Source organism: Symsagittifera roscoffensis, chromosome 3 (assembly GCF_963678635.1).
Source record: "Symsagittifera roscoffensis chromosome 3, txSymRosc1.1, whole genome shotgun sequence".
NCBI lineage: Eukaryota > Metazoa > Xenacoelomorpha > Acoela > Convolutidae > Symsagittifera > Symsagittifera roscoffensis.
In genome coordinates, this window is record NC_087064.1 from 53,324,764 (window position 1) to 53,341,968 (window position 17,205).

The following is a 17,205-nucleotide window of genomic DNA, read 5'->3' on the forward strand; positions in this document are numbered from 1 at the left end:
CATCTTTCTTGGTTTCCGCTCTAGGGATCTTCCGACGGGATGTATTTACAATTATTGCTTACAATATTTACACTTGTTCCTTTGTTTTTTGATTTACAAAGTTTCGCAAAATCGCCATTTTGCACTCCCCCGTAATTGCAATTTTGTCAAATACCGCTATTCAAAATACCGCTATCCAAAAAACCAAGCAACCAATGTAACTTCAATATCGTTTTAAAAACGGATTTCACGGGTTAGGTGTTCTGCCTAACGAAATTAAACGCATAATGGACCGTATGACGGAAAAATTACCAAATACCCATTGTTATCTTGACGATATCTTAATTGCTACCGTGGGTAGCTAGGACGAACACCAAAAATTAGTTATTAACGTTGTGAAAAACAGTAGACGAAGAAGGATTGGCCATAAAATGGGAATACCATAAAAAATACATAAATCAGACGCAATCAGTAATCTAAAAGAACCAAGTTGTATCAAAAATATAAGATCACTAATGGGATCGATTAACCAATACAACAAAATCATACCAAATCTAGCGTCTTTATCAGCACTGTTTAGAGAATTAATGCAAAAGAACAAACCATGTAATTGGTCCACGGTGCAAGCTGAGGCGTTTGAAAAAATCAAGAAAGAAATCTGCAACACGGTAACCAACCACCTTTTTGATGTAAACCTGAATACCGGAGTGAAATGCGACGCATCACATTTAGGACTGGGCGCGTCCGTTAAACAAGACCATCGGGGGTCTGGAAGACCGTAGTGTTCGCTAGCAGATCCCTAAAAGTAGCCGAACTAAAATATAGCACCAATGAACTCGAATTGCTGGGTCTAGTGTGGGCATTAGATCATTTTAAAAACTAACTATCGGGCAAACAGTTCTTCATCTTAACGGATCATAAAGCTTTAATTGGAGCGCTAAAAGATGATAAATACACAAAAACGGCTCAATCTCGCCTCACTCGTTGGGCGGACAAATTACTACCATTCGACTTTACCGTCGAACATTTGCCGGGTAAGGACATGGGATTTGTTGACTATTTATCTAGACACCCATCGGGTGAACCCGTACCAGTTTCGCTCGACGACGAGAAATTCGTTATTGCTTCGGTAAACCAAAATAATACTCTCCTAGGTTTCGATCACTTGATGCCTAGATATTCTTGGCCGCAAATAAGAAACAAATTTCATAACACTTTTATCCAAATTGGTGCATTTGGGAAATAAAAATTTTGTATAAAAGTTGAATATGTTTTTTCTGCTCCTGAGTGTAAAGAGAGCGATGGTATGAAAAGCTATAAGCATCTTACTTAAAGATAGGCAGGGTACTTTGATATCAGATGTTTGGTATTCTAAAATATCTGTGTTTTCATTGATAGAGGTATTGTTAAATTTTCTTAAATATCTAAGAAGGGTTTATTTTCCTAGAATGGTGATATCGGCTTTAATTGGCTTGGTTTTATATTTGTGCCAAGATTTAATTGTCTAAAGACTGTGTCAAGATTTTGGTGTGTTTGTAATAATTCGAGTGTTATTTTTTCTGTTTTTGGGAGAAAATGTTTTCAAATTCTGTTTTTGATAGAGGCATTGTAACTAGTGGGTCATGAAGGTTAAAAACATGATTTATGCTACATTTTGAGTCATTATTTGGTGGGCCTGATAAAGTTATATTATCAGTGAGATTTTCTTTTTCTATTAGAGGGAATAGATCTTTTTTATATAATTTTTGTTCGATTGGTTTTTGATGTGTGTTGTTTTTAATCCATGAAGAGTATGGTATCGGTTTGATTGTAGATGTTTTGAGTAGTTCTACTTCGTAGTGGTTGTTTTGACAGTCTAGATAAAGTGGAAAATGTTGTAGATTATTCATTTGTGAGTGGTCTATGTCAGTTTTTCCTGCATATTTGCATTTTAAACTCGGCGAGGTTTCAGTTTGTGCAAGGAAAAATTTAATATTCTGTGGTATTTCAATTGTTGTTTTCATTGTTAACAAGTCAGGTGGTGTATTTTTACTGAGAGTAACGGGTAGTGCGAGGTTTTTTCCTGCTGTTCAAACTATATGTAAGTTTAAGAATTTCATTTAAATTAGTTGAAATTTATAAACTCTATAGTTATATACTTATTTACGTTCTATGTTTATATACGTATATGTGCATTTAAATACGTATTCACTTAAGAAGTTTAACATTTCAAGAAACTCATGAATTTTCTTTTTATTCGAAGGTGGTTGGACTTTTTGATTGCATCTTTGCAAGATTTTAATGGAGTTATTGTGTTTCTTTCTATAAAATGTCCAAGGAATTTCACTCTTTTTAGAAAAAAATGTGATTTATCTGGGGTTACTTTCATGTTTTCGTGTAACAATAATCGATGAAATTTTTCCAAGACAATAAACATTTCGTCTTTTGTTTGTGATTGCATGAAAACATCGTCTAAATATGTGATTGCATTTTTATTGATTATTAGGGGTCTAAAAATTTTACTCGTAAATGCGGAAAATGCTGCTGGTCCTATGGACATTCCATAAAATAATCTGTTGAATTCGTATTGTTGATTTCTAATAACGAATTGAGATGTTCTAATAACGAATTGAACTGGGTTGTTCATCTAGCGGCATTTGATTATATGCCCTATTCATATCTGCTGTTGTGAAATATTTACCGTTTATTTTTGTGAGAATTACTTGAATTGGTTCAATAGGCCAATTACAATTAGATTCATCATGGAGTGAATCGAGTTATCTTGCATCTATAACTATTTTTAATGATTCTTATTTTTATCTAAATTTTTTGATGTTTGTCTGGGAAGTTCTTTTTAAATTTTTATCTAAAGGTTTTTGAATGGGGTTCATATTAGTGCTTTGATTTTAGTGCTTCGGTAAATCGAAAGTTTATTTGGGAATTGATATTTTGTCTTTGTAACAATTTTTTTGTTACTTTCTGGTGGATTTCATTGTGTTTTCATTGTGTTTAAAATCCATTCGGTGTGTGTACCGGAAGCTTATTTTAATGTTTTTGGATGATGAACATTTCGTCTTTTGTTTGTGATTGCATGAAAACATCGTCTAAACATGTGATTGCTTTTTTTATTGATTATTAGTGGTCTAAAAATTTTACTCAGAAATGCGGAAAATGCTGCTGGTCCTATGGACATTCCATAGAATAATCTGTTGAATTCGTATTGTTGATTTCTAATAACGAATTGAGTTAATCGTCTGGGTTGTTCATCTAGCGGCATTTTATTATATACCCTATTCATATCTGCTGTTGTGAATTATTTACTGTTTATTTTTGTGAGAAATACTTTAATTGGTTCAATAGGCCAATTACATTTAGATTCATCAATGAGTGAATCGAGGTATCTTGCAACTAGAACTATTTTTAATGATTCTCCTTTTGCTAAAATGATAACGGGTTTATGAACGTGTTAGTTGGCTGTTCGTCTTTATTTACTGGAGAAATGATTTCATATTGTTCTAGTATTTCAAGTAATCGGTTGACTTTGTCTTGGAAGTGAATTGGGACTTTACTTAGTCCTTGTTTTTTGAAAACTGCATCAGGTTTCAGGGGTAAATTTAATAGTGAAATTACTTTTCCATCATCAAATTTAGATGTTGCGTAAAATTTTGGGTATTTTAATAGTAGGTCAGCTCGTTGTTCAAGTTCTTTTTGTGTTATCTGTGAATGTTGAAAATTGAATTTTGTTAAATATTTTTGTTGTTCTTCCGTGTAGTTTGATGTTTGAAAGGTTGGTTTAAAGTAGTGTTTTTTTGTGAAATAATATCTATTTCTTTTTTCATTACTTAATAAATTTTTAATTGATAATTCTTCGTTAAGAATTGTTGATTGGCATATATCTTATAGTTGTAAAATATTATTTACTCTATATGCTATTTCTTTTGTGGGAGATATTGTTGCGTTAGTTTCACAATAACCTAATAGTCCTAAAATTAAGGTTATTTATATGAAGAATTGTTATATATATGTGTAAAGAAATCATATCTGAGTTTGATGTATTTGATAGATAAAATTGTTATTCGAAAAAATTTATGAATTGGTCTGGAGATGTTGTTCATTTTGTTCTTTATCATATTGGTGAACTTGTTTGATTGAGAAGTTATAATTTTCGCCTGATAGTGGTTTCAGGTGTTTCCGTTCCTGATTGTATATAGGGTAAATTTTGGAGAAAAATGGTGCTTGTTTGTTTAATCTTTGAAAAAACGTTGAAGCTGTGTTTTCATTGTCGTGTATTTATCTTTTATATGAATTCTGCTATTTAGGATGTTTATAGTTGGTATATACTTTGTAATAAATGGTATTCCAATGATACTATGTTTTATATCTGTGGTGTGGAAGGTTTGTTTAAATGGTTTGCTCATGAGTTTGTTTTGTTTGAGTGGGAACAAGGAAAATTTCGGTTTTTCCATAAGTCGTTAAGGTTGATTCTTGTCCGGTTGCTAATCTGCTTGTTGTTTTGAAGGGTATTAATTCTGGATGTAGAATTCTTGTTTCACTCTAAGTGGGAATGTTGATAATATTTGATTCCGCTGCGGAATCTATTAAAAAACCTATTTCACAAGGTCTGATGTTTGAAATTGTTTGCATTTTAAACTTTCTAAAAGAAGTGGGATTGTTCAGATTTTTTGCTTTTGTACTTGCGATTCTTTAGGTATTTTTTGATAAATGTTATTTGTGCTGGAGCATTATGGGGGTTTTGCTTCTCTTATTTCGTCTACTATTTTTTCTATTTTTTCCTTTGTGTCGTTATTGGAATTAGGTTTTGTAAAATAGTTTAAAAGAAATTGACCATGGTTTTGATAGATATGGGAATATATTGGTTGTTCGTATATAATAGGTTCGTAGTCATTTTCAACGTGTATCATGTTAAATGAAATTGTGTTTTCGGTGTCATTCTCGCTGTCTGTGGAGTCGCAATTGATGATTTAATTGCAATTCTGTGCTTTCATTATTGTCAAGATCAGGGGGGGCTGGTTGAGTTTCTTTAGTTGTTTGTACCTGATTTGTTTGCTTTTGATGTTTAGGTGTGCCTCTCCTATACTTTTGTTGTGAATTTTGATAACCTGTATTATTCCTATGTGGTGACTGAGAGTAGTTTCTTTGTCTACTGTTATAACTTGATTTTCTATTCTGTGAATTATCGCGTGATTTATTTTGATAGTTATTTGATCGTTGATAGTTTGATCTGTTGTTAAATAATCACGTGATCGATTATTTTGGTATCTAGTATTTCGATCATTTGAATAGTTTCTATTCCTATCGTTGGAATAATTTCTATTTCTAATGTATGAAGAGTTTCTTGATCGATCATTTGAATAATATCTATTTCTAGAGTTTGAATGGGAACTGGCATGAATTGAAAGTTGAGGTCTATTTGAATTTGATCTTGAATAGTTATTTCGATATTGACTATTTTGACTATTTCTTTGATTTGGTGATCTTCCTCGATAATTTTGATTATAAGGTGATTGTTGTGTAGAAGAGTTTGAATCATTTGGGAGTGGTTTTCCTGAACTATTAATACTATGAATGTTTTGGGTTTGTTTTGGTTATCTTGTTGTTTTTGTCTACATTCAGCAATGCTGTGTCTGTATCGTCGGCAATAGTTACACCATTTTTTGCATGATGGTTTGCCTTTAAAATTTCGGTTTTTCTCGTAAATGTTCAAGATTTTAGTGATCTTTTCAGATAAATCTGTATCAGAGTCATTAATATTGTTTATTTGTGAAGTAGTGGTTTGTATGTTGCTGACATTGAATAACTATAAATTTTCCGTTTTCTCTCTTTTCAGAGTGATTTCTGGTTGCTCTAGTTTATCTACTAGTTTCCTAAATTCTTAATCTGGTTCTCGGATTGAGGAAGGGTGTGATGCTCTCTTTTTTATTGCTATTTTTCACAATTGAGTTGTTAGAGTCATCATTAAGATTTCTGTCATCTTTGTGTTTTAATAATCATGATTATTGAGTGAGTATTTTTTTTGGACTAGCGTTTCAATTCTTACTGCAAGTTGTTTAATTGTTTCATTTGGTAGTCTACGAATCTCATTGCATAAAACTCTTTGATGTTGTTTGTTTCTTTCTGAATCAAACATTTTTGAGAATTCTTGAGTGAATCATTTCCAATCTGATTTTATTTCTATAGGTAAAACTGAAAACCATTTTGGGCTGCGCCGTCATGTGTGGTTTGGATTAAAGCTGTGCGCCTATGTATCCAATTTACTGGTTCAGGTCCTATCTTTAAAATTAAATTTGCTGTGACTGCGTTTAGATATTCCTCTACAGAGTATTCAGGATTTGTGCCTGAAAAAACCATTAGTGGTTTATTTGATGATATTGATGATCCACCCATTAGGTATGGATTCATAGTCATCTGCAGTGATTCTACGTCATTTGCCATTTGAGAAAAGTTTGTAAGTTGGCTTTTTGTTATTTCATGTTGTTGTAAATAATAGGGTAGTGGGATTTCGTTATGCATTTGAGTCGGTTGGTATGATTGTGTATTAACTGGGTTTTGTTGTTGAAAAATTTTATTGTACGATGTGGGATTATTTTTTGGTTGCCGTGTTTGTTCATTTCGTGTGTATGGTTCGAAGATATCTGGTTGGTCAATACTGTAAGAACGAGGTCTTTGGCTTGGATATTTTAGTGATGATTTTGATTATAGTATTCTTCATCATCTGATGGAAAATAATTTGTTGTATAATAGAGAGCTTGATTTCTGGTATGATATTATTTGTGTTATTTTCATTTTGTTGAAATAATGGGTAATTTTCTTTTTGTTCTTGTGAAGATCCTAGCTCATCATGAAAATTTACTGAATTTGAAGTTGGTTGTTGTATATTTTGAGTTTGTGAACATAAGTAGTTCTGAGTATTCATATTAGAAAGTTTCGTTGACTTGTTTACATAGTTATAATTATGTTCTGCGAAATTATCTCTATGTGATTCTTTTTGTTTGCATGATGGTTTTGTTACTGGTCGAAACTTTTGGTAATCCATTCGTGATTATTTTTGTCCAACAGAGGATTTCACTGTTGATTGTATAATTGTTTGTTGTAGCGTTGGTTTTTTTGTTTTGGAGTTGTAAAATTGGATTGAATAGCTGAAATGCTTCGTTGTGCTTCTGCGTTGTTATTGTTTCAACTATTTCTTCGTTTACAAAATGTGGCGGAGTTTGTATATCTTCTTGTGTAAGATTTCTGTGAGTTTTGAGAAGTTTGAGTTATGTTTTAAATGTGTTGCATCAATTGTAAGTGGGTACCGTCATCGGTATTTTGTGGTCTAAAGTCTTTTCTTGCTTGTGCAATAAAATTAATATTATGACTAAAATAAACGATTATGAACCATGCTAAGGTTTTTTGTAAATAGTGTTTAACACGTTGTGTTATGTCATTGTTTGTTAGATCTTCTCGGAACGCATTTTGAAAATGTGTTCATTTCTTGTCGTACAATTGAATGTCTAGATGTTTGAGTTGGTGAATCGTTTTGAGGTTCTTTCAATTCTAATATAAATAAATAGCTATAGATAATTGAGAATACATCATTTGTGAATATTGAGTTTGCTCTTTGTGAGTTTTGGTGTTGTATGCTTTTGATGTGTTGTGTAAAAGCTTTTGAAAATTCAATATCTAAGTCATCAGTTTTGATGAGATATCTGTCATGAAATGCGTTTGGTGATTTGTAGATTCCATATTGTGATATGAGACTACATATACCTTTTAGATAGTGGTCAAGAAATGGTCTTTTGGTTTTTACATCGGGGAATTCTCTTGTGCACGGACTTTCTCCTTTTTCGAATAAATTTGCAATTAAATTTTGACAAAATTGTACCTGTCCTCGAGGTTCAGTTAATGGAAGTAATAAAATCGGAAGTACCGAATTTTCTAGGTAATCTTGATTTCGAATCATTTTTTGTGTTGTATGACTGTTAGCGTATAGTTTTTAATGTGTCTTATTGGTTGATTCCAATTGTACAAAGGTATTGGTTTGTTTAAGTAATGATTTTTTATTCTTCGTTCGCCTTTTATTGATGCTTGTGATGTGGTTTCTGAGTCAGTGAAATATAATTGATCGTCAATTTGATGGGTTTTATTTATCGAATCGTTTAAATTGTGAAGTTTTTGTATTTCGCTTGTTTCTGATTTTGAAGCTGCATTTCTTAGTTTTGAAAATCTTTTTCTAATAGTTTGTTTCTGTTTGTTGATTATTTTCTTTTTTAGTGTTTTCTTTTTGTTCTTATGTATCCTACTGATTGTTTGTAGGATACATAAGAAAAACTTTTGGTAATCCATTCGTGATTATTTTTGTCCAACAGAGGATGAAGCTCGTGAATAATTTTAAGTTAAGTTAGACTCACCTAGCCTTACTTAGGGGTTGTGATTTGTAATCAAGGGTTGGAGAACAGTAAGCCAATCAACAAGTTTCAGGTATAATTAGAAGTAGTTTGTTAGATACTAGTGCATGACTTACTAAGTTTAAGTGTTTTAGTCTGGGTCATCTAAGAGGAGGGGGATCATGTGAAGAATGAGTAACCGAAAATCTTCACGGTTTATCCTTATTAAAATGGTCAGTTTTTTGAAACTTTTCTGTTTACTCTGGGTCTTTAATAAAGGTTGGGTAGTGAATCGACGTTTGAAGTCGTTAGACCTTAATTAAATTGGGAGTGGGAGAACAAAATCCTTCTGTTTGATCCAAGGATAGGCCTTGATGATCAAGAATTTAGATATTAGAAGTTTAGATATAAATTAATTTAATTTAAAGATCCAAGGAAAACCTTGATAGTCTGTATTTAAAATGGAATTAATTTAAGTGAAAGCAAGGATAGGCCTTGATAGTTTATTTATAAAAGAATATGGTTAAGTTTTAGTTTTGATGATTGTTAGTTTTTGAGAATTGCTTTTATGTTTTAGGCGATGAAGCTGGGACAAAGGGATGAATTATATATACTAATGATGTATGATTTATACTAACTAATTTTTGTATTTTATATTTAATAAATATTTTTTCAAGATGTTATTCATTTTACAGCTGATTTAAGGAAAACGACAAGTGTTGTTTTTATCAGTTGTTATTGTATAATTATTAGGTTTAGCGCCATGAAAGGTTTTTGAAGATGACTCTTCAAAATATTAAGTCAGTAAATGAAATTCTAAATTTACTGCTGGTAGTATTCTAAATACAAAAGTTTGATCTCGTTTTTGTCGTACGATCATGAAAACGATTAGTCGATTTCTTCCTAGTCGTATGTCGTCTCTCGTCGGAGTGCTTCTTCCGATACCGGGTAGTTCTCGTATTGTTGGGAATATTGGATCTGATCTATTGAGGCGTAGAGACATATCTACTAAGTTTTTGTCATTTAACATTTTTGAATTGTTGTATTTGTCTAATTCTAATCTAATTTTTGTCTAAGTCTAGGTTAGTTAAGGTCTGTTCGAGACTTTTGGTTGTACCAGATGAGTTATGTATAGAGTAATTTCACTGAAATTTTTACTGATCTATAAGCAGGACTGAACTAGCCCAAATACACGTTCGGCAACAATCGGCCTCTTATGGCTAAGCCTTTACGGCGCTTGAATTTCGTAATCGGGTGACAATAGCAGTTTTCAATAAAGAGCTGAACAACTTATTAGCTGGTTGCTTTCTAGTAGATGAATGGTGAGTTATGACCTTTGGTCTGTACTCATAGAGTAATTTCAGATAAGGTACACCGTCTGATCGTCACGCTATCTTTTTTTCGGCCGGATAGATTCGTGCAACTTCTTAGTCTTATACCAATCTTAATCTTACTCTGATATCTCCTAGTCTCAATAGATCTAGTGTACACCGATTTTTAGCGAGTTAGTTCCAGAGTGAGAACAACTGTATTCTAAGTTTAATTCAAATTGTTCTGGTGTTGAAACTACAAGTAGTTTCAACACTTACAAATAAGTGGGTTGTTAGTTTGATGGAGTATGATTGGTTAGTATTCAATAATTTATAGAGATAAAATATCACAATAATAACCAATGATAACTACTAGTTTACATCTGGTTCCATAATGTTATCTGCTTATAGAGTTAGGGGGAACGTATACAGTGGTAATTATAGTCCTCGTTTGCAAGTCATTATCAACAGGTTTACTCAGCACTATGTGGTTCCAACCTTCTTTAAAAAACACTAACACTTCCAAGTTATCACATCCTTCAAAAGAGAAGATCTTTCTACACTATCCATAGTTCAGTAAAGCATATAAACAATGGTTTGTTATGTATTGCTATTTATTGAAACGTCGTAAGCCTTGACGAGGACTTTTAATTCTAATTTTTTAGAAAACCTTGTCGTCAGTTTATATAATGGAATCTGTCAGCTTGGAAGTTGAAAAGGCAAAAATGGGTCATGTTGAAAAGGCAACAAACATAAATTTTCCTGGCGCGGCTTTGGCAAATTTGAATAAAGTTACCAAATTAACAAATTTTTTCTCGGTTTTTGCTCAAAACAAAACTTAATTCATGCAAAATTGCGAATAATTCATAAACAGAACTTCTGCGGCACTGTTGAACACTGTTGATTCAACAGAACTGCGTATCTGACTTTTGTTTTTTTCCTTAAAACATGGTAAAATTCGGGAAAAAACAGCAAAAACAGTTTGCCCTAATCTTAATGAGACAATTAGTCGTTTTGTCATAAAACATAAATAAACTAAGAAACAAAATTCTGAATGTATCCTTCTCATTTGATTCCATAAATTGAAAAAAAGCTAGTCACTAATTCTTTAATGAAAAAAAAATTGGGAAATACTGTTTTCTCTGGTAACTCAAACGCTTTTCTGACCTAAATGCCGTTACTTTTAGAAAATGTTTGAATGTTATACATGGGAGAGTTTTGAGAAAATAACAGAAATGCCTAAAAATGTGGCTCACGGAGCCCTTGTTCAAAATCTAAAAATTGAGCTCATTTTGATGATTGGCGTTTTACATTTTACGCGCGATAGAATTGAGAGAAAGAGGAGGAGCTAGCCTTATTCTAGCGTTCCTTTTTTCAATTGTTTTTTCAGCGCCGCTGTTGTACCCGAAACAAAACCTGCGTACTTAACGGTATTAACAAACCAATCAAATGAAACTAACTGAAACTTGTTTTCTTTTTGAATTCAAAAGTATGAAGAAAAATGAATTTATTAAGATTGTATTTCTTCAACTTCTTTTGAAATTGACGTTGGTTAATGTGATTAAAGCCAACAAAAAGCTCCTTAAAGTCTCCCTGCTTATTTTATGGATGGTACTTTTTGAATGGATAAATTTTATAGTCATATCTTTGTAGTTTCAAAGTAGGAAGTTTAGAAATTCGATTCACTCGATTCATCATACTTCTGCTTTTATATTTTGATACACATCGTTGTTTCTGCTTTTAGTCGGCTTTTGTCGTTTAATTTGTCGTTTTCAAACTGAGAACAAAAAAAATCAGCTTGACAGAATATCCTTAACTTGCAGAATTCTCATAATCTTTTAAATAAAATTATTATCAATTGTTAATTCATCTACGATTCTATTTTTGATTACATCGAATCATCAGCTTTGGCTTAAATATGGCTGTACTTTTCCATGAAATTATAAAAGATGTTCTCGGCGTTTTTGCGAGTGCTCGTTGCCTGTACTTTTTAGTCCGTATATTCCAAACACGTAGTTCCAGAACAGGAAAAGACTTCGATGTTTTCAATGTTCCCATTTGCGGGACTACAATTCTAATCGCCGCTATACACATCATTCATTCGTATCAATCATCAGGTGAACAAACCATGCCAAGCTGCAACGTTCATTTTATCGTGTTTGGTTATACGCTTGTTTCAGCTTGCTTTGCTTACTTGTCTACAAATTGCGCTGAGATTGCAGGTGAGAAATTTCATTTCTGCAGATCATTAAAAAAAAGAAAAAAAGCATCAGCGGATTGGGGCGGTGGGGGGCTATTGGTTCGGACGCCCCTTCCTGTAGGGTTTTGTTCCTGCTGACACTTTGCACTATTTTGATAAATCAATAATTTTTAAAAAGTATATTTTAAAAAGCAAGAAAAAACCTTGATTGAGAAAAAACCAATAACATGACGAAACAAATAATAAGCTACCAGAGTGGGCGAAGGGGGTTGAGAATGGTAGACCCCATTTTTAAAGATAGGGAATAGAATCTCCCAGATATGTAATAAGATGTTTCAGATGGCAAGTTTCAGAAAATTTTTGCCGCCCATTACGAGGCCAAACTGTGCATTTTGTGCATTGTAAGTGGATTCCGCTACAAGGACGCTCCCTTTGTTCTTCTTTTGTTCTTTCCTTCTCTTTGATTGTTCCGACAAAATTTTAACGTGTTTAAAGACTTGTCTCTGGAATCCAGGAACATACAGACACAAAATTGTGCTCTTATCCAGTGCACAGTTTGGCCTCGTAATGCCAAAAAATTTTCCATGTATTAAGACAGTGAATAGGTTTCCCTATTTATTAAAACTAGTATTAGAATTTTAATGAATTAAGACAGAGAATAGCTTACGATTGAGCAAAAAATTCAATTCTATAAGACTTGCCATCTGCCCAAACTTCATCATTTTACACGTTTTAAGTGTCTTTTAACAGATTTTTGTCAAGGTAAATTGAAAATTTAAAAAAAAAAAGATGTTCACGATTTGAACCTTCCTCATTTTTTTTCGTCAATGGTTACAATGAAAAACTTCAAAACTGAAAAACTTCAAAATTTTTGCTATACTGAGATGAATTCACATTTTTTCAAGTATTTTTCAGTGAGAATCGGGTAAATATTGAGAATCGGGTAGAGTTTTATATGTAGAGTTTAGAAACAAACCCAAAATGTACATCGACTGACAAGGCTACCCCGGTCCTGAACTCAAATGAACACAACAGTATCATTTTTTTTCACGCCATTGCTCTTTTAAAACAACATCATTGTTTTAATCTATTCTTATTCACAGTGCGTGGTAGTTTGAGAAAAGGGAACACATCGATCAAACATTATTTTTTCCTACTTCTATTCCGACTACTGAAATAGATAACTGTATCAAAAAATTTAGTCCAGAAAAAGTTTTTCGAGCGGTTAAAAGCTTGCTTTTACTCCAGCAAAACTACTTTCGTAGGATTTATTTACCGCTTATTTCACGAAAGGTAAAATCACGTAAGGCCCTGGTTCTTCATCCGGGTCATCCTCCGACTTTGCTTTATTTTCTAGTTTTGTTTGTTGAAATCATCAAACAATCTTTCCTTGAATAATTGAAGCTTTAAGCTAAGATAGGTGTCACGCATATTCAAATCGACATTACAACCCGTCTCAAATACAAGCTAAGTACTGCTTTCATCTAGAGAAGTGTTGGAACTACTTCTTGTGTTTAGGATGAATTAATTATTCCAAAAACTAGTTACGTAGGATTTATTTACCGCTCTTTGGCGAAAAAAATTCCACAAAAAAAATTAAAAGTTTTTGAACATTATTTTCCCTTTTTTTATACTTATGCCTATTTCGAAAAAACTGCTGACTACTGTTCATAATGAACTAAATTTGTAGCAGTGTGTAGGCGTGTTTCTGACAGCGGAGAGATTGCAATACATCATTATGACAAGACTGCTCAAATAAGTCTGAATAACATTAGATATGAAACCTTATGAAACCAGCAGATATGATAGTTCAAACAAGTATTTATCATATACTCTGATGTTTATCACTGTAAAACATTTAGAACTAATCAATCATGATTCTCTACTAAAATTTATGATAATTTAAAAAGCTGAAACTATTCAGACTTTCAGCCAGAAAAAAGATAATTCAACTCGGAAATCAGTTGCCTCTTTCTCTCCTCTAACCTCGCAAAAATATATTAAACGTGGAAATATAAGGGTAAATTTGGATTGGTATTAGACTAAAAAGTTGCACAAAACTATTCGGCCGAAAATAAGGCGGTGTTTTTTTATCCAAAATCGCTTTAAGAGAAGGCCACCCCAGACCTAAACTCATCTGGTGCGACCAACGAGTCTCGAGCAGACCTATACTAATTTTGGTTAAGAAAAAAACTGGATTGAAAAAAAAAACCAATAACATTGTATATATAAGCGAGACGATCAGAGAAGAGGGAGGGTAATTGAGGGTTAACCAATGTATTAAGATGTGTTATACCAAGTTTCAGATGGTAAATTTCAGAAATTTTCTGCGCCCGATTATTCCATTTTTTAAGACAGTTTAATCAATTCACTTACAAAACTTCTCAAATAAATCTCATCAAGTGAAAGAAGATTTTAAAAAGAAGAAATGCTAAAATAATCGTTGTTAATATTTTATTAAAAAAGAGAAAGTTTTGTTTAGAAAAGCAATCATGATAACTTGTTCTCCTCTAACAATGCTTACAGCTGAGATGATAATTGCAAAAGAAGATTTTGTAAGTTGACGGACTTTATCAGAGGATTAAGATCCAGTGTACTTGAGTCTGAGCTCAGGAATTTTTTCAATAATTTTACGAACAAAAAACAATCCATCTTTGCCTTTCTTAGCTGTTTTACAACTGAAAAGAAAAAATGTGATCTTCTGTGTACAATTTAGGATAACTAAAGATAGGTGACGCGCATGCATTTAGGGTCCGAACCAATAAAAAGTCATTCCTAAAGTCTCCGTACTGGTCGGGTGTAATTGAACCCTATTTTACAGTCTAGGCTTTTGATTTAGGTCTGAATAAAAACAAAATTGATAGTACAGAGACAAAAATGAAAAAAACTACCATAAAAACACACTAATTTAATAGAAAACCGAAAATTATTACTTCCGTTACTTGCTCTGAGGGAATTTGGAAAGTTATTCTTCTATCCGAATCATTTTAAGTTGAAATTCTCACATCAAATTAATTTAGATTAAAATAACTGTCACGCATATTTAAATAGAGATTACAACCCGTCTCAAATGCAAGCTCAGTATTGCTTTCATCTAGAGAGGTGTTGGAACCACTTCTTGGAAACAAAAACTAGGTCTTCATCGAAAGTCTCCTTAACAGTGATTGAAAAAACCCCGTAACAAAAAAAACTATTTTGATTTCAACTCATTTTCTATTGTCGAATTATCTTTGCGAGAGCAATTGTGTTGATACCTTTTTTTGGGAAATTTTTTCATCCATACATTTCTAAAGATATCAAATCACGAGAGTACTTGATCTAACTTTATTGTCAGTTGATATGACTTGAGTTATAAAATGTTTTATATGTAGTGTTAACTACTTATGTTCTATCTAGCTAAAACTATGCTGAAACCTATTGAAACTTCTAAAAAAAATTCGAAAAAAAGAATGAAATTACAAAAAAAAAATACCTAAATCATTTCACCTATAAAGTTTCTAATGCAAAAATTTCCAGTTTCAAAAAAAAGCTCCTCATAAATATTAGTCAAGTTTCTCTGTAGAATTTGAAACGAAAAAATTCTAAAACATTCGCTGTTACTTTTTTGTTAAAAAAGAGTACGTTTAACTTTTTTGGCCCAAAAACTCCCCATACAAGGAAGTTTTGTTTAGAAAAGCAATCCTCTAACAATGCTTACAGCTGAGATGATACTTGCAAAAGAAGATTTTGTAAGTTGAGGGACTTTATCAGAGGAATGAAATCCATTGTACTTGAGTCTGAGCTCAGAAATTCTTTCAATAATTTTACGAACAAAAAACAAACCATCTTTGCCTTTCTTAGCTGTTTTACAACTGAAAAGAAAAAAATTGATCTTTTGTGTACAATTTAGGCTAACGTAAGATAGGTGACGCGCATGCATTTAGGGTCCGAACCAATAAAGTGCCATTCCTAAAGTCTCCGTACTGGTCGGGTGTAATTGAACCCTATTTTACAGTCTAGGTTAGAAAAATTTCGCGGGTTTTCAATTATGCAGCTTTTTTTCTTTTTTGCTTTTGATTTAGGTCTGAATAAAAACAAAATTGATAGTACAGAGACAAAAATGTGAAAAACTACCCTAAAAACACACTTACTTAATAGAAAACCGAAAATTATCACTTCCGTTACTTGCTCTTAGGGAGTTATTCTTCCATCCGAATCATTTTAAGTTGAACTAAGTTATTCTTTCATCCGAATCATTTTAAGTTGAAATTCTCACATCAAATTAATTTAGATTAAAATAGCTGTCACGCATATTTAAATAGAGATTACAACCCGTCTCAAATGCAAGCTTAGTATTGCTTTCATCTAGAGAGGTTTTGGAACCACTTCTTGGAAACAAAAACTAGGTCTTCATCAAAAGTCTCCTTAACAGTGATTGAAAAAACTCCGTAACAAAAAAAAACTATTTTGATTTCAACTCATTTTCTATTGTCTTTGCGAGAGCAATTGTGCTGATACCTTTTTTTCGGAAAATTTTTTCATCCATACATTTCTAAAGATATCAAATCACGAGAATACTTGATCTAACTTTTTTGTCAGTATGCTGAAACCTATTGAAACTTCAAAAAAAAAATTTCCGAAAAAAAAGAATGAAATTACAAAAAAAAATACCTAAATCATTTCACCTACAAAGTTTCTAATGCAAAAATTTCCAGTTTTCCCATGAAAACAGCAATTTTTACAAAAAAATTAAGGAAAAGTTTTCAAAAAAACCTCGTCATGAATATTAGTCAAGTTTCTCTGTAGAATTCGAAACGAAGAAATTCTAAAACATTCGCTGTTACTTTTTTGTTAAAAAAGAGTACGTTTAACTTTTTTGGCCCAAAAACTCCCCATACAAGGAAGTTTTGTTTAGAAAAGCAATCCTCTAACAATGCTTACAGCTGAGATGATACTTGCAAAAGAAGATTTTGTAAGTTGAGGGACTTTATCAGAGGAATGAAATCCATTGTACTTGAGTCTGAGCTCAGAAATTCTTTCAATAATTTTACGAACAAAAAACAAACCATCTTTGCCTTTCTTAGCTGTTTTACAACTGAAAAGAAAAAAATTGATCTTTTGTGTACAATTTAGGCTAACATAAGATAGGTGACGCGCATGCATTTAGGGTCCGAACCAATAAAGTGCCATTCCTAAAGTCTCCGTACTGGTCGGGTGTAATTGAACCCTATTTTACAGTCTAGGTTAGAAAAATTTCGCGGGTTTTCAATTATGCAGCTTTTTTTCTTTTTTGCTTTTGATTTAGGTCTGAATAAAAACAAAATTGATAGTACAGAGACAAAAATGTGAAAAACTACCCTAAAAACACACT

The 17,205-nt window shown here is 32.3% G+C and overlaps 1 protein-coding gene across 1 annotated transcript in view; it reads left to right on the top strand.

Moving 5' to 3' along the window:
• Positions 1-11,768: 11,768 nt before the first annotated feature.
• LOC134842824 (uncharacterized) overlaps positions 11,769-17,205 on the top strand; it is a 44,586-nt gene continuing 39,149 nt past the window's right edge. Inside the window, exon 1 of the mRNA XM_063859321.1 lies at positions 11,769-11,877. Within this exon, the coding sequence (XP_063715391.1) occupies positions 11,784-11,877 (94 nt within the window). The 5' untranslated portion in view covers positions 11,769-11,783. The remainder of the gene's footprint in view (positions 11,878-17,205) is intronic.